Source organism: Temnothorax nylanderi, unplaced genomic scaffold (genome assembly GCF_030848795.1).
Source record: "Temnothorax nylanderi isolate EJ_2023f unplaced genomic scaffold, tnyl_v1.0 TNYL_tig0006_pilon, whole genome shotgun sequence".
In the NCBI taxonomy this organism is placed as follows: domain Eukaryota; kingdom Metazoa; phylum Arthropoda; class Insecta; order Hymenoptera; family Formicidae; genus Temnothorax; species Temnothorax nylanderi.
In genome coordinates this window covers 2208839-2235686 of record NW_027249068.1, presented here as the reverse complement: position 1 = coordinate 2235686, position 26848 = coordinate 2208839, and the positions used below count along the sequence as shown (strand labels likewise).

General features: G+C 44.6%; 3 protein-coding genes across 4 annotated transcripts; 2 read left to right on the top strand and 1 right to left on the bottom strand.

Moving 5' to 3' along the window:
- The first annotated feature begins 7727 nt into the window (after positions 1 to 7727).
- Positions 7728 to 11043, top strand: Mdh2 (malate dehydrogenase 2). Its single transcript, XM_071717009.1, has 5 exons — positions 7728 to 7959; positions 8794 to 9009; positions 9175 to 9447; positions 9903 to 10232; positions 10579 to 11043. The coding sequence occupies exons 1-5, from the start codon at positions 7885 to 7887 to the stop codon at positions 10705 to 10707; spliced, it is 1023 nt and encodes a 340-aa protein (XP_071573110.1). The 5' UTR covers positions 7728 to 7884; the 3' UTR covers positions 10708 to 11043.
- Positions 11044 to 11143: 100 nt separating this feature from the next.
- LOC139778866 (uncharacterized) lies at positions 11144 to 16143 on the top strand. Of its 2 annotated transcripts, none has more exons than XM_071717000.1 (5): positions 11144 to 13149; positions 13575 to 13748; positions 13998 to 14153; positions 14354 to 14951; positions 15298 to 15536. In XM_071717000.1, exons 1-5 carry the CDS (start codon positions 11590 to 11592, stop codon positions 15387 to 15389), a joined length of 2580 nt encoding a protein of 859 aa, XP_071573101.1. In that variant the 5' UTR covers positions 11144 to 11589; the 3' UTR covers positions 15390 to 15536. The 2 variants fall into 2 exon arrangements, with proteins under 2 accessions (XP_071573101.1, XP_071573092.1); XM_071716991.1 differs by having other exon boundaries at positions 11160 to 13149; positions 14354 to 14959; positions 15298 to 16143.
- On the bottom strand, positions 16142 to 26414 carry 14-3-3epsilon (tyrosine 3-monooxygenase/tryptophan 5-monooxygenase activation protein epsilon). The gene is made up of 4 exons (XM_071717022.1): positions 26097 to 26414; positions 20458 to 20764; positions 19900 to 20243; positions 16142 to 19214 (listed from the first exon to the last, which is right to left on the bottom strand). Exons 1-4 carry the CDS (start codon positions 26158 to 26160, stop codon positions 19159 to 19161), a joined length of 771 nt encoding a protein of 256 aa, XP_071573123.1. The 5' UTR covers positions 26161 to 26414; the 3' UTR covers positions 16142 to 19158.
- Between the last annotated feature and the right edge of the window lie 434 nt (positions 26415 to 26848).

The window sequence follows — 26848 nt, the reverse complement described above, 5'->3', positions numbered from 1 at the left end:
AATTAGATCGTAAAGCGCGCTTCCACGGCTGCTGGATTTCTACGACGCGATACATAATTTTTTTTATGCCGCCTGGCATGGAACGCTCGTCAAATCGGAAGTAGACCGAGGCGGAACTTCAAAACACCATTGTTTTAATGCATTTAAATTAAAACAGAGAAATATTACAGACATTATATGAGAAACAGCATTCGGATTAATTTTATTTACGACTTCGATTTTTCGGCACAAGATACGATCGTCTTCAGTTGATATGTTTTATCAATAGTTTGAAACGGTACGTAAATTCTTTTTCTGTTATTTCAAAAATTTATATAAATACATACAACACAAAAAATGTCTTTCTCTTAACAGAACAATACAGAGACTTTGGCGATCGCAAAAGTGTCTCTATATTGAAGATCGTCCGTTTCTGTGCCAGGTATCATGGCATTCTGTAAGTTTAACGGTAGTTGGTTCTTCAATTCCGCGATAAAGCGCAAGGGAGACCCGAAAGCGGGAAGGCAGGGAATTTATCCTCGATAGCTACACAATAACGGAAAGGAAGAATGCAGTTCGTTGACACGGACAAAACCAAGGAGCGCGAGTTAATTTTGCAGCTAAGCAGAGAGGCGGGAAATGATAAGATCGGGCAAAACGAGACGAGTAACATTGGATAGATCCCAATTGCGCGATATAACATCACAGAGCGGCAATTGTTGTGTATAACCGACTGTTTATTTATTAAATTATTAATTGCTAAGGTAAAATTGTAAGACTAGAGATAATGCGAATATTTGTTTTTAATATAACGCGTTTGTCAATAGACGTATTTCTTGTTTAAAATTAAAATAACTTTTCTTAATGTCGAAGAAGTCGACATTTCTTGTAGCACAAATAATTAAGAAATGAGAATTCATTGAAACAAACCGTACGCGATTCCGATGACAATAATGAAAAAAAGTTTCATTATCACTCAATATTTTCATAAATAAAAAGAAATTATCCCGTTCACCGAATACGTCCATTGTCAAGCGTCACACGTATGATAAGGGGTATATATAGTTGTTATCGAATCGTTATGAAATTTCTAATGTTGGAGTTTATTAAAACCGGTGCAATTTATTTATCTTGCTGAGAGAAAGCGACGAAAAGTGGCTTAGTGAGAGAAAATTGTGCTTCCATTTTCCCAGTGATCTTTGGCAATCGGAACATAATTGTTGACGCGCGTGCGCGTTAAATCTTGTAAATATTTGTGACTAGCACGAGAGAGAGAGCATATCTTTTTTTATCCGATAACCGTACAATTAAGCCGTTGCTGGTTTTATATGAGCAGAGATTTAATTAGGATTAAGCGTTGATTTTCTACGTAACCGCGGTCTTGCTCTGCAAGACATTTTGTTATGCATATATTATATATATTTATATACGCATGTTCGACTGTTCTAATGAGATTAGGGTGGATATGGCGAGTAGACGTGGCGTGGTAATAATCGTGGTCAAGGCTGTTCTCAAAGCACGCCGATAAATTGGCATACGAGAGAACAATGCTATCGAAAATGTGTTGCGTGGTCTGAAGATTAACATCGATTATAGGCGACTGAAACGTTTGATACATTTCGCACGCGGACTGAGATAAGCCTCGACGAAAGCAATAATATTATTATTAACGAAAAAATTATATATATATACATATATATATATATTTTATTACGTCTACACATTTTTTGCTGCCGATATTCGGAGCGAGTTACTAACACGAAGCAGAGAGAAATAAAAAGGAATAAAAAAAAAACACGCGTTCGATATTTGTCTCGACCCCCGTATCCCATACTCCTGAAATTTGCGCTTGTATCATCCAGCAATCCCTCGAACTTTCGTTACGCCAACGCTGAAAAAACGAAACGCACTTTTTGAACATATTAAGAATCGCCCGGCAGAAAGGCGAAAGCGACGTGGTGAAAGTCTTTTGGTCGAATTTCTAATCGTCGCCGATCAATGGGCAAGTGAATCACCGTATCTAAATTCCGCACACGGTGTAGCAAACATCTTCAGTAGCTCGTTAAGAAAACAGTATTTTTGTATCTTTTCTATAACATATATATTACATAATATAGTACACTTCCATATAACACGGGGAATGTATTATTTTATGAATCCATTATTCGAGTCACATAGATCATGAGTATACATATATGGATTATGCATATGAAAACATATATTTATAAAAGATGTAAGGGTTTACTATAAAAAATGTAAAATGAATGTTAAAGATGTAACACAGTAAAATGTTTTTTATTTTATTTTAAAACAAACAAATATTAAAATTTTTCTGTCGTGTTGTACGAACCCGTATTAAATGAGGAGTCTACTACATAATATACTTTAAAAACAGTATCTCTCTCATTCTCTTTTTGTCTCTTATAATATTCTATAGAAGAGTGGCTCTCCCTTGACATTTTTGCGCCTATTTACCGCGAAATCGAAAAGGATATTCCACAACCCTAATTGATACTAAGCTCTCATACATAGAATCCTTTTTTACATCGCTAGTTTCGTCCGCGAGCGATACACGTATGTATAAACTTCGTCCGATTGCTCGCCGATAGCCACGACGGGGGAGTATTTACTCTTGAGAGGGCGATTCCTCTCGGGGGCGATCCGGCCGGTGAGCCGGGCATTCCAATTTCAGGATCGACGTCTCTGACGGCGCGAGGAAGAAGGGAACGCGGCCGGGAGAAGGCGAGATTCTCGCCGCCCGCGCCATAAAGATTCGTATCGCTCTGGAAACGTCGAGGAGGAGCGCGAGGAGGCGTGCTCTTTCTCTCACTCTTTTCTCTCTTACCTTTCTTTCCTTGCACCCTCTCGTGCGCTCGGTCGAGTGGGCGTCCCTTTTCGAGATTTACGACGATTTAATCGCGCAATTAATCTAACACCTTGTTGCAACAACACTTCGCGCCGGAGCGGCGGCGGGGAAATAAAAATTTCGAGCGCGCAAGGGGGGAGAAATCGGGGCCCCGCTTCGATCTATCGCGGTCGGTATCGCGGGGTCGATGGAGGAGCGCGAGGCTTAACCACGTGTTAAAGGGGAGTAACGAGCCGCGCAGCGGCCGCGGCGGGGCCGGGAGGAGGGCAGGGAAAAGGGGCAAAGGGCGAGAGAAGAGATAGCCGCGGTTTCATGGTGCGCGCGCGCAGGGCAATCATAAGCGCCGCGAAGGACCGCGATAAATGAGTCCCCGCAGTTTTTGATCGGGCCGCCATTGTTTCGCGAGCGGCAAAGTAGTATAATTTAAGAGAGAGCGCGGATACGTATCGCTCGGAATACGAAAATTCTTTGGTATCGGCGTGTTACGATTCTTTCTTTGTACGTGTAAAACTTTTCATCAACGCAACGGAGGATGACACATTGTTAGCGCAGCTAGCGAATCAAACGAAACTGCTAATACTCGGAGAGTTCTTGTATTAAAGTTCGGCGTTTTATAATGAAATAAGATTCAATATATTTTTATAGCAGTTAAATACGCGACTAAGTAGAATTGATTTTTTACAAGCGTTAATTATACGTACTTGATTTTACACGTCACTTAAAGAAAAGTTAAGAAAAATCTGAATGCTACATTTTACACAACATACTTACACTATAGATATATTAATACTAAGCTGTATGAGAGCCCAATATTGAAAAATGTATGTACAATCGGCAATATATATAGCTATATAAAACAATGTTACGCAGTTATGTAAAAAGCAGTCCCATCGCCATCATAAACTCGCGGAAATTTACGTAAATTCAATTTCCGTCCGACGCGATCATCGAAAGCGAGGCGTATATAATTCGTCTTGAGATCCTCCAGGCTGTTGTTCTCGGCGACGTACAGACGGCGAGGACACCCCCGCAAACGCTCGCGCTCGCTCTGTGTGTACGACCAAGGACAACAACATTCTCCGCAAAACTAATTGCCAGGTAAATATATACGAACAACGAGCGGTGTGCGCGCGCGTTTGTGTGCGCGCGTTGCGGACGACACACGCGGGGGCCCCCGCGGGGCCCCGTTGTCTATACGTCGGAATTTATTGCGGCCTGCCCGGAGCGGCCGATAGCGGGCGGCGGAGAGGGGGGGGGGGGGAGAGAAAGAGAGTCGGAGGCCCTCGTACGAGAACGCGTAATTTATGCTCTCATTATGCAACAACCGAGATTCATTACGGGCGACACGCGTTGTCTCGCGGATTCGGAGATCTCGATCTCGCGCAGGGACAATCCCGATGGGGCGAAGGTGTCGAGAAGCGCGGCCGGGAAGGTCGTGCCCTCTCGATGGCGCTTTGTAAATCGGGGTACCATCCTGCGCGCGATTTAGAGATCATAGAGATAGAGATCGCACGTGGGGAAGGCAGCTACGGGAGAATTTTATTTTAGATGCGAGGAGCCTGGGTGTAATCTGTTCTTTTGAGACGTAGAATGTTCATAACTCAAGTTTATGATGTATGATTATTCGATGCGAGCGGTGAGCTGCGTAAAATTCACAACTGCGCGGATTTTGCGTTTGTTGACCGAATCGCCAAATTCGATGTAATACAGACGGTAAATGTTTCTCACCCCTTCAAAGTCTGCATTCCGAATTATTCTCGAAGAGACCTTCTGCGGAAGAATGTGTGTCAGGCGATTGAGAAAAATGAGGCTAAAAAATGAAAATCCTGAAACGCGAAGTTCATCGAAACATTTGATATGTCTTCAACGATATCTACAGCTATTACATATTATGCTGATTATGCATTTACACAATTGTAGGATTCCCGGATCTTATTATGATTTTATGTAAAGAAGGCTATTTTATCAAACGAAAAATTACTGCATTGAAGCCAGCGAGAAGTGCGTGTGCCCTCTCGTGCCCCTTGACCCGCTTTATCGCGGGGATCGAGGCAGGGGGAGTAGAAGGAAGCGCGCAAACTGGCAGGGGCTCTCGCAGGGGGTGGGTGCCCCGCCCAGGCGCGTTGCATCGCGGAAACTATCGGTCGCCGTAGTGGGCCGCGCTGCGCCTGTAATCTCCGGGGGCCGGGGCCCGTAACCGCTCTTCGGCCGGCGCGGCGCGGCACGGCGCGGCGACAAAAAACCGCCGGAGAATGAAATACGGATTACAGTGGTTGGGCCGGGGCCGGATAATGGTCGGATAATGATGACCCCGGCGCCGATTGCCCTCCGCTACCACGGCCCGGGGATCACATTTTCCCCGCCTTTTTCCCCGTTTCCCTGCTCCCCTCCCGCCGCCGCGCCCGCGCCGTCTCGCTCCATCGCGCTTCTTTATCGCGTATCAAGATTTCCATACGAACTTGCGCCCGACGATATATCCGCGGCCGCGGCGTGCAACTCGCTGCGTTTCTCACGCGCATCGCGCGCATACGCTCGCGCGAGTGCATCGGCCTCGTCGGCATTAAGGGAAAAAGAAGGAAGCGATCGAGGAATTTCCGTACAGATCGTTCCGAGGCTCTCAGAACGATCTGTGCGTTTCGACGACGGAATCTTGAATTCGATTTATTCGGACGCATCGGATAAAATCTCCAACGAAATCTCCAAACGATCTTTGATCCTAACGATGGGATCGTGGGCAATTATTGCGACTAGTGATGGGATTAAGTATCTTACGAGTAGTCTCGAATCTATTGTCGTGGTTTCGAACTCTCTATGATTATTTCGAATAAAAGCAATACTTCAAGCTAGTATATTCGAAGCTGGATAAAATGGATTAAAATCCCCTATGAGTGTAGGTACCTACTTCGAAAGACAAGAGTATTACTTCCAAGTAGACTCGAACCTGAGTCAAATATATTTAAATCTGTTATGAGTACTTAAAAAATTTAATGTGTAAAACAAAATGTGTGTATATATATTATATATCATACAAATATCTCTATATTACAATGTTACAAAATAACTTATATGATAATAATAACAGATTCGAATACTACTTGTAAAATTCAATTCTTCATGTTAGAAACTACTTATAAGTTTTGAATGCTGATGGAGGCACTCATTCTAAAATTCGAAACTAACTAATCGAGATTCGATTATTAGATTTAAGTACATATATTGAATTTGATCTCATCCCTAATTACGACAATCTCGATTGAGCGAGGTATCGGAGCAGCTACGAGGGATCGTAAGTTCGGATTGTAAGTCTCATTTCGCAAGATCCTTATTTTTATCTCACTCTCTCTCTCTCTCTTTTATATATCTTTCTTCTTATTATCATACGCATTAATTTATATTATTTATGTTACATTATATAAATCACGTCTGACTTTTGTTACGTGTGCGAAAGGATTAATCTCACCGATAAATAAATAAATAAAATGACACTCGCGCGGCACCGCTCCGGCCGACGCGCGCGGACGCTTCGATTAATGCGCTCGAGTGTGTGTGTTCGCGCGCGACGGCCGTCGAACACACACTTACACACCACGCCGATTGGTACCGATGAAATAAATCAGGCATCGATCGCGCGGGGGAGGCCGGCGCGGCGCGCGGACGCTCGCTCGTACAGGTGGAATTAATGCACGAAGATTTCCGATATATCGAGAGCGAGCCGCGAGAATAAATCAGTCGCTGTACGGGGAACACGACTCGCCGCGCCGTGAGCGGCGCGCGAAAGCGCGGCCGATGAGACTCGGCGCGACGGATCGGCCGGGCGAATCGGCCACGTAAACCGTACCGCAAATCCGTAAAATTCCCAGCGTCCGCTATAAGACGATTCGGCTGAACGTCTGAAGACGATCCCTCGCGATTAGGATTTTAAACGAGACGCGAATGGTTCGCAACGAGGACCGCTAGCCGCTCCGTAAACTCCTTTCCGGAAAAACGTACGTTTTGCAGACGCGCCGCGGGACGTCCGAGACGAATTAACGACCGTCGCGCGCGGTTGACCGCGACCAGGAGATCGTTCGGCGGGGGTAAAACCGATCGGCGAGCGAGGTGTCGACGGGATCAGCGCGCGAACGCGAACATAAATCCAAATTAGCGGCAACTTAACGCGCAACCGTGCGCCGATCGATCCTGTCCTCTCCTCGCGTCTTCGAATGACAGTAAATCGTGAGGGTGAGGATCTATCGGCCTCGGTTGATCGCTCGAGCGCCGACGCGCGTTTCGAGGGCACGTTTCGCGCGATTTATAGACGATATATATATGTATATATTTACAACTTCGTGATATCTGACTTTGATTTAAAATTGCGCTTTTATTGTTATCATTCGTGTTTAATTATTTATAAAAGTTAAGAGAATTAGGGAAAAAATGCAACAATATATATGATATTATTGAGTAAATATGCTCATTTATATAAAGCATCTATATATAATAATAAATCGTGAATTTAATATAAACAAATTGTACATTATATTTATTTATATTATATTTATATTTATGTCAACGTCAAAAATTTTATACCAATAATTGATAATGTCAATACCTTCCATACCTTCGGATCTCCCCAGACGGTAATCACGAAAATTTACCTAATGTTGATAATTAATAATCCTTGATCTCATAAATTAATCTGAATTAAATTAATAGTCGCAAATCGGAACGCGCAGTCTTGTTAGGATTTATAGTAATTTACGTAGCAAATGAATCGGGGTGAAACATACAGATACAAGAAATATATTTTTCAATAATCGATAATTTTGAATAAGGAACTTTGCGTTTCCACCGCACGAGATCACTGAATTCGCCTTCAATCACATAACGCCACCTGCGTCACTCCACGTCACTCTCGCTGTCAGTGAATCGGGTGAATCCTCGCGAAGGTCACGCGGAGTGTCTTTGAGGTATATTGGGAGTACGTGCTCGCGCCTCGCACGTAAAAATTTCGCGACCATTTGACTTGACGATTTGACGTGACGTCCACTGCCGTCGACATGCTGCCCCGATTCCTCAGGCCCGCCATAAATGTCAGCCAGCAAGGCGCAAAACGACTGTCCACGAGTGCCACGGTAAAGTATCGTCAAAAAACGAACCGCAAAACCCACTCTCAATCTGTTCCCCACAAATCGGCCGGAAATTAATTAACGCTCGACAAATATATCGCATGTGAGTAGTGTGGTAACATCTTTACGTATCTTGTGTTGCTGGATATCAAGTATGCAATTCGGTGGAACCATAAATGCGCCGTCTTTGGAAGAATTCTTTTTAAAAGAATCTCATTTCGCCCTGTAAATCTCTATATCGATATGCTTATTTTATACACACATCTACACACGTAAATTTACATATTCTCGTAATTAGCGTATAAGCCGCTGATTATGCCACGTTTGCTGTATCTCGTGGACCCTTAGTGATAACCTGATAACTACGAGAATCTCCATCGACCTTTAACGACACATATGGCGGGATCGCTTGTCGCCTATCAGTTACGTAGAGATCTAGCATCGTACATCATTGGATCGCGATGTTGCAATCGTAATCTGAACATCGTTATGCAACTGCAAATTCGGCTCCAACGCTGATACGTTAAACTGGCACATTGAAACCTTAAATTTGCTATTGCAACTTGATTGCAAAAAAGGAAATAATTCTGATTTATCGTAGACAATCTTTTTATGTAGCTGGATCCTTTATGCTTACTTGAAAAAATGAGCTAAAAATAAATTAGCCGAAACATTGCATTCAACATCAGAATTGGAGAAATCTTTGAGTGAATCAATTGGGAATATAATTATTTTAAAAAATTTAACGGAAACCAAAGATCGTTTTCTCAATTATACCTCCTTAATCGCCTGGTGATTCTTTCGAAATGCTCTAATATCCCGACTGTGTTCTTTTTGCAGCGCGATGTAAAAGTCAGTGTCATGGGAGCAAGCGGTGGCATCGGCCAGCCACTGTCGTTGCTTCTCAAACAGTCGCCTCTGGTCACGGAATTGTCGCTGTACGATATCGTAAATACGCCTGGTGTTGGTGCCGATCTCTCGCACATAAATACCCCTGCGAAAGTCAAAGCTTACAATGGTCCGGAACAGCTCAAAGACTCTCTTAAAGGCGCTCAGGTATGTCATTACGATACAAAAGATTATATCGGTATTTGATGATACAGTTTGTGCTACGAAGATTTAAAAGTTGCCCGTGCTTTTTTATTTAATTCATTAAATTGAAAGTAATCGTCTTTGTTTTGGATTTTAACGACTTATTAATTTTCTGGGGACTATTTTTAGGTTGTTATCATACCTGCGGGCGTCCCACGTAAACCGGGCATGACCCGCGATGATCTGTTCAATACGAACGCCTCTATCGCCCGGGATCTCGTCGTTGCGATGGCCGAAGTCGCGCCAAAGGCCTTTGTGGCGATCATCTCGAATCCGGTCAACAGCACAGTGCCAATCGCGAGTGAAGTGCTACAGAAGGCGGGCGTCTACGACCCTAATCGCGTATTCGGAGTGACCACCTTAGATATCGTTAGGGCGAACACATTCATCGCGGAAGCGAAGGTATTAAATATGGCAAATTGCGTCAAATAACGAAGCGAACGTCTTTAACTTACTTGACATAAACAAAAATGATCTGCTATACGTACATTTTGAAAGTTACTACAGCAACCGTAATAAACTAGACTTTCATCTGTTTTGACAGGTGTGTCTCGGTTACTCGGAACGTTATTTCTTTCATTATTTGTCTCAAGTACGAACATTTAGCCTCAGATTGTTCCATACGCAAATATTAAGCATGACAGTAATACGAGAAAAACTGATTTATAAAATTTATTCTTTGTTTTTGATATGATCATATGAATGCAATGAATAATTAAAAAACGTTGAATGCAATATTTAATTATTAATTTTTGCTCAATATAATTGAGCCGGAACGATAAAAATGTGTCACTTTATTTTCCAGCTTTCGTAATTGGGGAAAAAACAGCTGCTAAGATAGACGGTTAATTTTTCAGGGTCTTGATCCGCTGAAAGTCAACGTCCCAGTCATTGGTGGACATAGCGGCATCACCATCATCCCGTTGATCTCGCAGTGCACGCCGTCAGTTTCCTTCCCGGATGATCAGCTGAAAGCGCTCACCGAGAGGATCCAAGAGGCCGGTACCGAGGTCGTTAAGGCCAAGGCGGGAACTGGATCCGCGACTTTGTCCATGGCTTTTGCCGGCGCGCGATTCGGTCTCTCGTTAATCAGGGCGTTGAACGGTGAAACGGGTATTATTGAGTGCTCGTACGTCAGATCGAATGTCACTGACGCCAAATACTTCTCTACGCCGATCCTTCTGGGCGTAAGTAGAGACATAATAAACCTTATGACATCGTATTAATACATTTGTTGCCATACATTTCGGAAATATATGGCTTTAAACAGAAAATTATCTCCTCTTAAAAAATTATTTTGTTCTCTTAAAAACTATTTTTAGGATAATGTGACATATTTTAACTGTAATATTCAATTATTGTTACATGGGATGTTTTGTAAAACAAGTATAAACAACTTTGATTATTTTAAGGGAGACTATTTCAAGTAGAGAGCGTTATATAAAAATATGCTTTATTTTTATATAAATAAAGCATATCTACTTTCTACTTAATTATATCATTATAAGAGATCAAAATTTTATGGATTTTCAGAAAAATGGACTTGAGAAGAATTTGGGATTAGGTAAACTAAGCAGCTTTGAGCAGAAACTGCTGGACGGCGCCATCCCGGAGCTTAAGAAAAATATTCAGAAGGGAGAAGATTTTGTAAATAAGAAGTGAAATCTCTGTCGGGCCTAGCTGAATAGAGCGTGATCTGTCGAGTTGTACGTGAGAATTGCCTTCGTTGCTCACCTTGCAATCATGATAAGTTGTCGATAATTGAAATTTTTTGATCGCGAAATTTTTTAATTCCAACCTGCCGACATGCATGTAAACGTGTAGAACCACGGAATAGATTATCGAATATTAAGATTATATATGTATTATAAAAGAAGTATGTATTATAGATGAAAAATATATAAACTGCAGAGAAAGATTATATCTATAAGATATAAAATAACATATAAAGAATGTATAAAATAAGAAATAAAATAATAGGACTTTACAAAATTGAAATATCCGTTTGAGCAATTTCTTGTAGCAAAGATTTGAATAAACGCTCTTTCAACTAAACGTAAGAAATTTTCTTTCCACATACAATATATCTTGAGATTCTTATTTGTTCGTGAATTAAATTTAAGTCCGATTTTTCTTCGAATTAAAATTTGACTTGCCTGTGTGTACTCTGTGTCTTTAACAATCAAATTTTACAAATTTACTTTTAGATCGATTTTAAACGATAAACTATCTAAGAAGATAAACTTAGCGATGTAACGAATTTAATTGGTAGATTTACACGCGCATGACGGGAAGTTATCCATCATCATGTGTAAATACCAAACCACAATAATATACGAAGTAGACAACCTTGAGACAGGCAGTAACGAACTCTCAGGCATGTAGGTAACAACAATCTTCCTGTCTCCGCAATTCGAGCGAAAATGTAACGTGATAGACGCGCTTTGAATTAAATCATGTAACTTAATAAAGAGTAATTAGATATTTATAGTTCATCGGAAGGCGATCGTATTCAGCGTACAGTGATTAATACATAAATATTTTATGGCGAGACGCAAGCACAAGCAATCGCGGAAGAAGACCAAGTTCCAGAAAGTGCAGGAGTCCCTTCGGAAGATCTCCGGTCGAGATTCGAAAAATGGAAATAAAGAAAGGAGCAATTCGTCGCATCCGCGTTCTCCGGAATCGGTACTGTTCGAATCGCAACACGCGAACCTGCAATGCGGCGATAAGCTCAGTCCGGAGATCATTCCCAAGCAGCCTAGAAGAAGGTCGGAGGGCTTCAAGGACGATCCAAAAATCGACGATGGGATCGCTGCGCGGATGATCCAACAGCCCAGCCCGATCTCGAGCAAGAGCCGCGAGTTGGATCTTGCAATGTGCGATTTTAAGCACGGTACCAAGTACATAAATAACTTTCGTAATTTAGAGGACTCCGAAGAACGCAAGCGGGACGCTGCCACCAAACTGCTCGTCGACGATCCGTTCGAGCTCACGGAAAGTTATTTCTTCAGCTTATCGTCCTTGAGCAACGAGCCGAATAACAATGCGAACAGAACGACTGATGGAAGATCCTCGAAAATCGTCGACGAGATGACCTATCGAAATATCTCAGTAATATCTCGCCCTAACTTGAAATCCCAATCGCGCGACGATGTATGCACTTTCGCAAATATCCCGGGGCCCGTAAAGTTTGACGAAGAGGGATCTCTCGGAGTAAGATCGAATCAGCGGAAAGACCATTACATCATTGAAACGATGGACGATTGCTACTTGTTGGACAAGACGCTTTCGATGAACGATAATCTCGCGCACCAGATAAACAATTATCTGGACAGGCAGTCGCCGACGGTCGTCGTTAACAAATTGGGAAGAGATCCTGAGGAACTCTCGGAGGTCCCGCATTTTATGATCTTACGCGAGACCGACGAGCGAGGCGAGCTCAGCGGATCGCCGGTCCATAGATCCATCGGCGGACCGCGAGATAATCCGACCAAGAAAAAGAAGGGAACGTCGAATGGCAATAAGAGAATCGAGGTCGCGCTCGAGAGGATCGGCGAACGTTTGACGGCGAATTGGCGCGAGTTCCGGAAGATTTTCGGGCATCTGCGGCGAGCGAACAGGAATACCGACCGCGGCGAGTGCTTATTACACAGGTACAGGAGACTCCCTTACGTCTCCGTCTCGACGTTGTCCCTGCCAACGTCCGTACCTTGCACGCCTTCGTCGTCGCCAAAGCTGGTGAGCTATGATAAGGTACGCGAGTCCGGAGGGACGAGGCGAGAGGCCGAGAAAGCTGGGATTCCGGCGGAATCCACGACGCCTCGCACCGGGTCGGTGAAACGACTTTGCCGCCGAACGACTTTGACGTTCGGAAACGAGGACGACGGGGAGGCGGCCGGTCACCGGCAACCGGCATCTCGCGCGGATATCACAGATCCGCTTCCGGAAGGGAAGAAGGAGAGCAAGGGACGTTTGCTTCTGCTGGGTCCGCCGTCGTTCTCCGATGAAACTCGTCAGGACGGCCGCATCCCGGAATCGATCATCGCCTCCGACGTCGAGCTATCCGATCGCGATGCTCACGGTGGCGGTTCCCCGCAAAAAGTATACAAACTTTATTTGTTATATGAGTATTATTAAGTATTAAAATTAAACTATCTGGCGTTGCCGGGATTATCACAAAGTATCAAGGGCATAAAATCAGAGATAGGGGGTCCAGGTTTCATAGTAGACCATATTTTCCGCAGGGGTCTAGAGAGTAACTATGCAAAATTTAATAGATTGGTCAAAGGCTTTAGGAGTTAATAGACAGACATTCTATTTTATATACATCGATTTTTTACTCACGACGTCGTAATTCAATATGACATGCATTGAGGAAAGACAGAAACCTTAAATGCGGAATTTTATTTGATTTAAATTGTAATTTTGCTTCTCCGGTTCTTAATTGATTCTGAATTGTCGCGTGTCGGAGGTGCACTTTTACGCAAATAAATTTATTTATTTCTCTATGTTTTTCAAATAATCAGATAGAATATCATTGGGACGGCACTCGTAATCCCCAGGCGCCGCAAAACATCGCAACGCCTCGAGACTCTCGCAGCCATGTATCTCGACGAAGAAACATTTCCCGCACAATAATCACGTGGATGATCGCTATCTGCATTTGGCTGATAAAGAAATTGCTGCATCTCGTAAATGTCGTAAGTTTCTCGAAATTTGTGCTAAATGAAGATTCTCGCTTCCTCGCTGCCAGCCATATTGAATAGTAATATATTAAATTAGCCGAATTTTTTTACTTTTAACACGTTGAAATCGCGAACAAATTCTGTTATTCTTAGAAATAATTTCAATTTATATACACGTTGATAAGTATATTTTTTTACTTGATATCAATATGACGCTTGTTTATTTTAGACAGAATTTAACTGACATCGATCTTTATTTTTCAGAATTACAACAAATTGCGACAGAAATTGACCGTTTCGCCTTCGTCGAGTTCTTGGACGAAGAAATTTGATTGTCTGACGGAGACAATGCGCTCCGAAAGCGAGATGTTACAAGCAATGTCGGAGAAAATGACGCGACTTTCCGAAGATTTTGTCCAGGTAAAATTAGAAGACTTTCGAACTTATCATTTGGTCTCAAATCGTAAAGCTGAATATGTTTCTGCTTTTATAAAATATCCGTATCAAGTTCTTATATTTTGTGAATCTTTGCGGAAATATAAATGTGTAATAAATAAATAAATGTGTGTTATAACACATAAATCTGTATATTAATATTATATCTTCTTGGTCCGCCGTAGATGCAAACGACCACCGAAGCCACTTTTAACGCCCTGACAGCCGAGATGAACGTCTTTCGTGAAGCTAGTAAAAAAATAACGGAAGATAATATGGTATTGCTGCAGGAGTTGAAGAAATTACGTGAAACGTTGGAGGAAGTTGAAATAAAATCTTCGCAACCGGTCACGTTACCTTCCTCGTGTCCTTTATCTTCTCGCTCATCTCTACCTGCACTTCCACCATCACCACCACCACCCCCTCCTCCTCCTCCTCCTCCTCCTCTACCCTCTTTAGAATTTCCACTTCCACTACTTCCACCACCACCACCACCACCACCACCACCACCACCACCACCACCACCACCCCCGCTACCTCCTTCATTTCCTCCAAAAGTGCACACTTCGAAATCAGCATCGTCGATACCACCCCCGCCCCCTCCGCTCCTCTCATCAGTTTCCTTGCATTCCCCAATGCCACCGATACAACCGACGACTCCCAACAGCAGCAGAAGTAACAAGACTAGAACACCCACAAGAAAATGTTCCACGCCGTTATTCAACAGGCCTAACATCACCGTCGAGGACCTGTTGAAAGTCACCCTGAAAAAGGCGCCACAAAGTAACAAAGTACTATCTAAATTCTGTGGAATTAATAAGATTACGTCCTTCACGATAACATCGTAAATATAAATTCCTGCAATGAGAATGACTGTCCTCGATCTCACGAGATTTTTAAATTTCCGACTTGCTGAATGCAAATTACACGAGAAGATGTAAATCTCAGAATTTTTGGTGATCAAAAATAACTAATGTCCATTTAGGTTTTAATTTCGTTTCCGTCTTTGTCAAATAAGAAATTGATATGCAGGCGTGCGTATGTAAATTGCAAATTTTTGAAAATATTTTAATATTTAACACTCGACGATTATGAAAAATAATAAATTGTTCCGTTCCATACATTTCAGGAAAACAGACGAAACACTGTACCAGGCCCAAGAGGTCCAGTCGTGTCCTTGGAAATGTTGCGCAACGTAAAGCTGAAATCCGCGAAGCGTAGGCCTAACGACCAACCTGGAAGATCGCCCAGAAACGGTCGAGTCATTAAGAGTCGACTTGCGTCGAATATCAATCTTTCGCCGATCTTGACCGGATCGGAGGGCAATCTCGAGCGGATCCTGCGACGAGTAGACCTGAACAGACCGAGGAGACTCTTGTCCGCCTCAAGTAGCTTCCGCGAACGCGATTTTACACAGGAGACGCAGTCGTTAGAAACATTGACATACAACCAATCCGCGCTTGAGTAACCGCAGTATCAAATATGAATCGTGACATCAGAAGCGAGAAATTTTCACGAATTATTGGAGGAAACTTGCATCATACATCGAAATAACTTACTTGCTTTGCATATCGTATAACTCACATTGGATATATCAGATTTAAGAAATTTTGTGAAGATTTATAAAGACAAAAAAGATTTTTTTTTTAATTTGTATCATTAAACGTGAATGAGAATACACGTGAGAAAATTAATTTGTTACGATACGTAATGCAAGGAAAAGAAATCGATATCTCTCGTTTCTGATGTCAATCTTAATATGACTGCAATAATGAGAGAAAAGTCTTAAAAAATTTAAATTATATTAATACAGACGTATGACACTCGTCATAAAATTAAAATATTCGTATTTAATATTAAATTAATATTTAACTCTCTCAAGAGCTCAAAGCTCTTTGCTGCATGATTTCTCTACAATTGGCTGGTCGAAAACTCAAATCTCGATCTCCTTTAATAAAACTGTGACCAAGTCATAGATTCGTAATTACTTTATTTATTTGTAGCTTTCATGTGTGTGGTTTTACAGAAAAAAAGATTGTATCCGGTGTATTCGCATCGATTGTAATACAGAGCGTAAGAACGCATGCGGATCCAAGAATGTAAAATCAATTCCTCCGAACGATGATGAAAAAAAGCATTGCTTCGCGCTACTACTTGTTCATAGCGATCTGGTTCTCGTCGAAACCAATGAAATCGAACAGATTCAAAAGTTTAAAATTTAGTTTGAAATTTACATAGTTTTCGAAATGATCCAGATGGTCTCCGATTTATGTTCTATGAACGTACAACCGGGATATATTGCCCGATCGGGCTAATAATTCATCGGCGTTCAGAGATCGCTACCGCCATTCGTTGCCACCTGACGCGTTTATTTCCTTCTTTTTGTTTTTGTTTTCACGTAGCTAAATTCCTTAAAACACTTTGCCGCACAGATACATGCTATGTACTTGAGAAATATATTTATATATTTATATATATGCGCGTGCGTTTAACAGCCTACGACGGCATCCGCCTCGCTCCGCAGTTCTTAATTTAGAGCTCTGTTTACCTTGCACACAGTTTTCGCGCGATTTAATCTTCACGATTATAATCAACTCCGATCATATCATATACTCGAGTTGATCCTACCCGAGTCACTCGGATGATCCCTCGCGTCGAGATTTATTTCTTCGTTATCTTTTTTTTCCCCTCTCTTTAGCCTACTTATTACGTTCTTACAATTACATTTCGCAAATATACTTACTTACTTTACGAGAGCCGGTTGATATTATTTTGAATTATTTCTCATAACGTGTGTCATTTGTAACATGATTATCAATTTTTATCGTTACAATACCTAAATACAGGGGCACGATGGACACCAATTATTTTCTGCTTTTTCGTCTTCCTCGCGGAGGTTGCGATCCGCGTTTTTCTCGCCGAATTATGCATTTCTTGTTGTTGTCGAGCGCCTCGCTTCTCTCTGCTGCGTTAAAACTCGGCGTCTCCTCTCCGTCACGTTATCAGCGAGAAAACTGAGTGAGCTTAAATGGATTTTGGTAGTTCTAGCTATATAATAAGTAGATAAGTTTAATGCGTAAAATGGTCAGTAACTAGCTAAGCTTACCTCATCGATCTGAAGAAAGGGTACTTTTCACTGTAAATCTCTACGATCCCGACAGACTCCTCATTACAAGAACAATGGAATGTCTCAACGTAAAACTCGATGGAATGGCTCGTCGATGAATCGGCGAATGGATAATTACAAATACTGATTCCGACTATCGTCCATCCGGAAGGGACAGACGAAGATAGAGAAATATATGAATATATTTATATATTAATTATATATATATATATTATTATTACATATATATATATTAATATATATTATATATATAGAGCGTAAATTGCGTGTGTAAATGTGCGGGTGGAAAAAGTCGGGGTACAGTCATTTATTCTGTTCTTATACCACAGCAATCGATATTTAGTTTACACAACGGGCGTATGAAAACGTACAACCACATTACAGACTAGCTAGATAGTTACTTTGTTTGCTGTGAGTAACGTAACGCGCTAAAAAGGCTCACCTACGACAATGTAATCTTTTTTCATTTCTTCCCCCTTCTTTCTTTCTTTCTTTTTTTTCACCTTTTTATTTTTATCACGACGCTGCTCATCGAGCTGACGCGATGGGACGCACTCGCCTCGGAAGAGATACGTAAAAGGACCGGAAATCAAGAAATCGCCATCAGAGAATTTCGATGATACGCTCTACCGCTTCTCGCCCACGTTACTGAGCGCCTTCGCGACGCGGTCCCTATTACGAAAGCTCACAAAATCAGGCGTTATTGCATTTAACGAGGTACAGAGGGTGGGGGAGGGGGAGAGGAGGCAATCGAAGTAAGCACATTCTCTTCTCCTCAACTCGGCTATGCCAAGAATCCATGCATTTAAAATTTTTCTTTTCGGCTATCTATAACATTACAATCGTGTCGGATTTTATTCGGAAGTACATATCTTATTACAGGGTATAAGCTCGAAAGCGAGGTCCGTCCTGATAACTGGCAATGAGGGCGCCGCCGTTAATTCCGTAAAGAGAGAGAGAGAGAGAGAGAGAGAGAGAGGAGAGCACGGGGGGAGGGAAGGAGAAAGAGAGGACACGCGCGAATTATCTTGAAAATAAATCGATTTACATGCGTTATTACGCTAACAGACACCGTAATAATTACAGTACACGCGGGACGACCGCGCGCGCAGTAAAAAAAAAGGGGTGAGGAACGAAAAGAAGGAGATTGGAGGAGAATAGCTCCAAATGGTCGAGATGTAAGAACGGATAGACACGTAAATATATCCCGGTATAACGTCGTGCAATCCATACGCCTTTTTGTTCCTCTTCCACTATTGCAAAACATAGGACACATAATTCGTTCTTATTCACTGTGACGGAAACCAAATCTGAATTGCCGAGGCTAGTCGATACCGACTGGCGCCGGCATCGACGTCGGCTCGACGTTCTTGACGTTTTCACGACGTCGTTCGCACATAAATTTCAATCGGACGCATGCGAGGTGCAAACACGGCGTTTCCTCTCGATACGCAAAAAACGGGGCAATTAAAAAGTGCCTTTCTCCTAAATGCTTTGCAGTCTCTCTATTTACCGCAGGATGCGTGCCCTTTTGTTTCATTACTTTCTGCTGTGCTCAGTAACTCAATCGTATATATGTGTACGTAATATAATGCCGAATAAACTGAATGATTTATTTATTATTAATTCTGTTGCTGTTGTATTTTGTTGGTATTGCTGCTGCTGCTTTGTTTTGAAGTAACCATACGGTGCGTGCTTTTTTTATATTTTTAAAGGGTCACGCAAATTTCTAAAGATCTCCCCTTCCCACCCCGAACTGCCACCTGCTGAATTGGTTTTTTTTCTTTTGCTTACGAGTTATTTAAGAGTTTTTTCTTGTGTCTCAGTTTTATATGCGCAAGATAACACTCACTACAGCTAGAGTTACGATACGTCCTGGTCTTCCACATCCTGCAGCTGCTCCTTTTGTTCAGCTTCACCTGCGCAACAAAAATACGAATGTTGTGTCAGTAAATAATCTAGCTGAACGCATCTAAACAATGGATGTTAAATAAATTACGTCTGATAAGTGAAGAAATTTAGTGAGATAAATTTGTGATACCTTTCTCATTTTTTATTCTTTTTATTATTGTAACGATTGTATAAGGATTATGTCGCTCACCAGGTGTAGACATGCTAGGAGGATGAGGACGTTAGGAAAAAGGGTATATCTACGTTCTGGCATCGTGGGTATCAACGGCGCTATCGTCTTGCAGATCAGACTCGGATTCTGAATTACAAAGTAATAATTCTGCATTCGAAAATTGCATGCAATTTATGACTTCTTACAAGTCAAAATAGATATAAAAAAAAACAAGTTTATAACAAAAATATAAATACAAAACGAGAGAAATGGAAAGTTCAGGATGTTTCACAGTTCACGATCTTAATTTTAATGACTGTCCGCTAATATGTTCCAAAGAACTCGAGATCAATATTTCTTCAGAGAAATGTAAATTGAGGTGAGACGAGAGTATTCGAGATAAGATCCTTCTATCACAATGCACGGTATTCGTCTGCGTGTCGATCGATCGAGGACAGACGAGGTACGTCGCGTAATGCGTTTTAGCGTAATCAAAACATCCCTACGGCGGTTTCGCCTCGATAAGTAAGTGGGACACTAACCGTCTCCCTGCATATCCGACGTCCATAGGGTAAGGTTGTCCCTGAGGAGTTGCATTATGAGGGTGGAATCTTTGTAGCTCTCCTCAGACAGCGTGTCCAGTTCGGCGATCGCATCGTCGAAGGCCGCCTTCGCCAAGCGGCATGCTCTGTCAGGGCTGTTGAGGATCTCGTAATAGAACACGGAGAAGTTGAGCGCTAATCCCAGGCGAATGGGATGGGTCGGCGGTAGCTCCGTCATGGCGATATCGCTCGCTGCTTTGTATGCCACCAGGGAGTTCTCCGCCGCTTCCTTTCTGTCATTACCGATGGCAAATTCTGCCAAGTAACGATGGTAATCACCTTTCCTGAAAGCGCGTCGACAGTGGATTAATAATTCGTATCGTGTGTCGAAATACAACACGCTTCAGCGACCATTTAACAGCTTGTTTCATGACTTTTTAAAAAAAGATAAAAGAGACAATGAACTATTAATCACGTTTTTTATTTAGTGCTAGGTAAAAATGAAAATATGAAGAAGTGATTGTATAAAATGTTTTGATTGTATGAATGGATCCTTACATTTTATAATAGAAGACTTTGGATTCTCCCGTAGAGGCGCACGGTATCAGATGCTTATCCAAGACTCCGAGGATATCGGCGCAAATATCCCTGAGCTCCTTTTCCACTTGAGATCGGTACTGGCGGATCATCTCTAGTTTTCCCTCGGCACCCTTATTCTCTTCCTTCTGCTCGATGCTCGAGATTATTCTCCAGGAGGCTCTCCTCGCTCCGATCACATTTTTGTATGCTACCGAGAGGAGGTTCCTTTCTTCAACGGTGAGCTCTACGTCCAACGAGGCCACCTTCTTCATCGCCTCAACCATCTCTGCAAACAATACCGGCAAATAATATCGTTGATGATAACTATGATAAGTTCATCGACTTGTCGTATGCTATAAGACGATCGTTATATAAGAAATTATAAGTATAGAATAAATGTAAAAGTGGTACGTGGAAAAAATGTTGAAACGCAAAAATATAATTATGACAGAAAACAATTTCTTTTTATAAAACAAGTGTTATTTCTTTAAAATACTAATCTTATCTAAGAAAAACAATCTTCGAAGTAACGGAAGTGACTTTCTAAGGAACGAAAATACTGTTTTTATACATAGCGCCTTGGATTTTTCTCTACACACGTTAACGGTATATAACATTTTTATCCATACGTGACATTTATATAATAATCCTTAAATAGCAAAACTGTCGAAGAGATTCTTAGATTAATAGATTATCTGGATTATCAAGGTCTCCACGTGAAAATACAACATAAAAATGTCCTAACGATTTAATATGAAACGAGTTTTTGTCACATATCGATTCAACGATGAAACTTGACGAGATATATATAAAGTAAATCATTCATTTTACATTGTAGTACGTCTTCCGAGCTACTCTATGTTTATCCCGCAAAGTTCAGGTTGTCAAAGGATTCCTCGTAAATCACTGCGGAATGAACTCTCCGTGCCGCTCGTGAACTTGTTCGCTTAAATGGCGTATGGACGTTTGGCCTATAAAATGTGTTAACGTGCCTATCGCGGATGAAACGATAGCGCGGAGTGCCTTTGGAGTAAAGGGGATGAACGCGTCGGTATATATTAATCCGCTGCCCCTTGAACTTTGCGCGGAAGTCACTAATACGGTATTTATCGGCACATATTCGCTCGGGAGCGATGCTGTTTTTGGCCTCCAGATGTTTTTACGAAACGTTCTCTCGCGCGCGCTTGCCCCAGTGGTCCAGCCCCCCGACCGACGCCGACGTGTCTCTCAACTTCATTAGGCGCAACATTCAAAAGCTCGAATCAAGAAATTGTGGGGAAGAAAGGGAAAAGAAGTTATTCAAGGTATTACCAAGTGTGGAATGTATAATATTAGCAAAATTACATAAGATCGTTAAAGGACGAAAATGAGATGCGAGCTTCGATTTGAAGCTGCAAATTCGCTGCTGGCGCGGAAGGATCTCGTGCGATATGTACGTCTCTCCTGCGGTATCAGCATCTCTCGGTTAATCTCGTAAACGACATCGGAGATAAATTACAAATGTAAATGTTGACTCGGCGAAGCGCACAACCGCGCGGCGATTAAACGTTTGCCTTCTCTCGCGACTTGAAGGATCGGGGAACAAGCCCGGGAAACTTGTCCTCCGACTTTGAAGCTGATATCTCCATTCAAAGTACGAAGGCTGAAATTCAAGAAACTTTGCGCCCTCGAGTTTGTCGCGCGCTCTCTCGCTCGCGCTCTCGGCGCGCTTAAAATGGCACAAGTAGAAAGGGGAAGGAGGAGGAGGAGGAGGCTGCCGGGAGGCCGGACTCCGGAAACCTGGAGACCCATAATAACGGCATAATAAACGGCGGGCAGGCAGGCAGGCAGGGAGGAAAGGATGCGACGCGTGGAGGAAAGATCGATGCGTGGATCAATGCGTCGCGACGCACGCACCGACGTTACCGACGCGCGACCCGAGGTGGTAGGTGCCTTCAAGTTCACGGGGGGTGAATGTGACGTAAAGCGGACCGTTACAATGAACACGGGTGTATACATATACCGGTGTGCAGCAACGTGGGATAGCACAGCCAGATCAATACTTTCCTTCTGCTAGCTACCCCTTCTTCCCCATTTTGTCCTCCTCCTCCTCCTCCTCCTCCTCCTCCACCTCCTCCGCCACCTTCTCTCACCCCTTTGCTCACCCTCCTCCTCCTCCTCCCGTTCCCCGACTAAAGCCCACCCTTTTCGCAGTGTCCCTTTCTTCCTCCAGCTACTCTCAAATTCCGACCGTCACTCCTCGTCCTCCGACACGTCCTGGGAGAGTCACGTCGTTACGTCGCCTCTACTCCGGCTTTGCCCTCGGGACTGATTATGCCGATAATGTCGAACTGGGGTAGCTAACAACGAGCCCCCGAATTTTCGGGATTATCCCGTGTATCATCAAATTATACTCAATTTGAGTCATTTTAAACCATTCCTGTAGGTCGCCCCACTGCTCCTATGCAATATGTTAATTTAACTAAATCAATGAAGTTGAAATAATAAATTTCGACACACATTACAGTTAAAAATAACAGAATGTTATTTAACTCAAGGTATTGGTTTAAATTTTATCCTTCAATATTTAACAGTGCATGAATAGATGATCTAGAGAGGATTTATAACCGTCCTTAATATATTCCTGCGCCGTTACGAGCCATTTCTCGTGACGCAGATGACGTTTTAAGAAACAATGGACAAATGCGCGCGTTTAATCATAATTTTTCAGTGAATTCTTTTTCGATAAAGCAGCGAACAGGAAAAGAGAAACAGTACCGGGGCAATCGTCAGATACGTAATTCAAAGGCAACTTCTCTCGGGGCGAATCGATTTCCATTCATCGAACTCTCAGTAATTACGCTCGGCATCGAAATTCCAATATTCCATTTTCAAAGGCGATCCCGAGAGAACGATACGATTTTTTAAAGCGGCTGAAACGCTGAAACTAAAATGTATAAACGATCGCGCGCGCGCGCGCACGTTTGAACCGACGACGGGCTTTTTGGGCCGATTGAAAGTAATTCCGTGCAGAACCGCGGAATTTGCTAATTGGAGAAATTCCGAAAGGAGAGAGAAAAAAACCCGAGCGACTCGCCAATTAGAACGGCACCGCGAGAGGAACAAAGATTCGTTAATCAGTGCCGCGAGATCCGCGCGCGAGATCTCTCGATCTCGTTATACCGGGTGACGCGCCAGGAAGAGGCGGCCTTAAATCTGCCTCGCCTTAAATCGTCGAGAGAAATAAGAATTTTTAAGGAATGAAGAAAGGAGTAAGGTCGCCTACATTCGCTATATTCCTTTTTACGTCAACGTTTTTTCTTCATTACTGATAAACAGAAAATTTGCAACGACGAGCTCTCTTATTATTCTCTTATCGCTGATAAAGTTATCGATACGACGAGCTACTTTTCGCATTACCCAGCCTGCCTCCTCCCCGAGATTACGCGCATTTCGCTGTCAAAGTCGCGTGTAAGTCGCGCGCAGGGCACGCACGCATCTTACACACGAAGAGGAAGGGAGGAGAGAGAGGAGAGAGAGGAGAGAGAGAGAGAGAGAGAGAGAGAGAGAGAGAGAGAGAGAGAGAGAGAGAGAGAGAGAGAGAGAGAGAGAGAGAGAGAGAGAGAGAGAGAGAGAGAGAGAGAGAGAGAGAGAGAGAGAGAGAGAGAGAAGAAAGGAGAAGGGAATGCCAGGGCGCAGAGGGAGATCGACGCCGGGTTCCTCGGGAATCCCGCCACGGGAAAGAGGAAGACACGAGGCGCGCACACCGAAATGCACGGCACGGCGCGGCGTAGGGACGGCGAAATTTGACCGTCTCTCTCCCCCGCCCACGCCTCGTTTCTCCTCGTCGCCCCCGCGGCCCCCGCGGCCCCCCTTGCCATGCTCGCGCGATCGGCCCTCTCTGCCCACCGCTCGTGCGGACGCACGCGTTTTTGGCTCTCTGCTCTCCCGGAACGAGAGATCGTGAATCAGGCGTGCTCCTATTATCCGAAAAAGATAGGAATGACAAGCGCCGCGGGACGCGATCGATACGAACGCTCCGAATCGGCGGATGTGTGCCGACGCTCGATAATCGCGCACGTCCGCGGGGCCGCGTCGATATCGAGAATGCGAGGAGATCGATCGGATCGTCCTCCTCGTCGTCGTCATCTTGGAAAGTCGGCGGCGCGACTTCGGGATCCTCGGACGAATCGTCGAAGAGATTCCGAAGGAGACGTCGCGCCGGCTCCGCAATTCCCGCGAGGGATCGCCTCACGTTACGCCTAACCTGGATCCTGTTAACTCGATACGTAGGGCAGGGAGAGGGGATGGAAGGGACGGAAGACGTGCGAAAGGACCGAAAGAGTCGGCGAAAGCGACATCCGGAAGAGGTCCATTTTACCTGACCTGACGGCTTCGCGTTCTCGCGTTCAAAGCGGACACGACTTTTTTTTTCTTTTTTTTTCCTAGCGCGGAAAAAGGAGTCGAAATGTTGGATAAAATTAAAGCTAACAGTCCGTGATCTCCGTGCAGATTACGGACATATCGGCGTCGAACCAGATGCGAGAAGATCGGAGGAAGAGGATCGTTCTCTCTCTCTCGTTTTCTCGGTCGATCGAGTCCCGGTCGGTGATTTCTTCGCGCGCGTTCAAGGCCAGATACCACGAGCGGAACACGCGAATTATACCGCGGGTACCCCGTTCGGCCCGTGGTAATAACCCGTCGGCGATTAGCGGAGGCGCCTCGGCGTGTCTCTACGCGTCACGACCGAGAGAAACGGACCTGTCGCTTATCTCTCGGAGGTGAGACGAGAGAGCACGCCTAGCAACGCGTGGCGTGGCGTGGCGACTGGCGTGTCGTTCCCCGATCGGGCCAGACCGGCTGAGATCGGCGAGAATACGAGAGAACGACGGGAGAAACGTGCGAGGTCCTCGTGCGTACACTGCGTACGCCGCGCCGTCGCCTCGTCCCCGCGGGCCCCGGGCCCCGGACTCGGAGCCGGGGGCTCCGGCGAACGAACGAACAAACGAACGAATGGACGGATGGACGGACGAACGAATGGGCGAGCGAGCGGGCGGGTGGGCCTCGCCGGGCCGGATCGACCGTCGCGAATGACACGAGTCGATATCGCGTCCGGCGCCGCCACAAAGGAACGCCGCCGGCTACGACGAATACGCCGTAACGATCGGCGGCCTCCGAATCCTCGCGGTCGCGACGCGGATTTTGACAGACATGATGCGAGAGAGGGAGAGAGAGAGAGAGCGCGCGCGGTAGCTTCTCGACGTTCTCGGGAGTCCCGTCGGAGTAAAAGAGTAGGACAGGTTATTCGTCTCGATCCGCCGAGAGAGCGGACGTTTCCCGGCGCGGCGGAGTCGCGGGGTCGCGGGGCCACGACGCCCGCGACGACGGATGGCCGACGGATCGGGGCACCGCTGACGCGTAACGCACGCGGGGCGGAAGCGGGGGAGGGGGGGGCCCGAAGGGGGAAGGATAGCCCATTGACGCGGAACGCGGCGCGAGTCGCGAATGGGATCGCGCGGTTACGTAGGATCGGTTTTCGCGTCCACGAACCGGCTAGGCTGCTCCCCCCGGTGCCCCCCGTCCCGCCCCGCCCCTCTCCTCCACCAACCTCGCCGGAAAGAAGAAATATCTCTACTCACCGTCGTAGCGTTCCGCTTGCTCGGCCAGTTTCGCCTTGTAAACGTTGTCCTCCCGTTCCGACATCTCGGACGCGCGCGGTTCTCACGGGTTAAACGGATAAAACGAGGGGGCCCACGCGGGGGAGAGACGCGCGCACGGAATAGCCCGTTCGGCAAGACGTACCGCCCGAAATACGCACAACGAAGCCACACCGCACCACGGAGACGTACAGGCCACTCGCAGGCTCACTGACCAAGATGGCGGCGCCCGCCAACAATCGAAAGCAGTTCCCAGTCTCTCGCGCAGCAGCTCCGCGGATGGACTCCGCTCGCCATGCGCTCGCGCCGTGTATTACTACGCCTTCGCGTGACGTCATTGCCTCTCCGCCGCCGCCATCTCGACGGACGGAACGGGACGCGCAGGCGCGAGCGCGCGCCTGCACGACTCTGCGCGACTCGCCGAACGAGACGGTCCTCTCCGTCTCTCCAGGCTGAACGAGAACCGATCTTCTCGCTCGTAAATGTACGTCGCAAAATTCAGCGGACTCGTGAATCGCGCGATATGTCACGCCCGCCGCGCCTCCGCTTTCCGGCGCTGCTCTTTCGTGAAATGCCGGGAACGAGAAACGCGGAACGCGAACCGGGAAACCGGACGACGGAAATATTTCGCGCCGATTCGCTTGTTTTTTTTTTAACGCCGAACCGATCGGCGTTCTCGAAACTTTTGAAAAATTGCTCGAGCAGCAAGCGCTTTCTTTCTCATGCTCTCTATG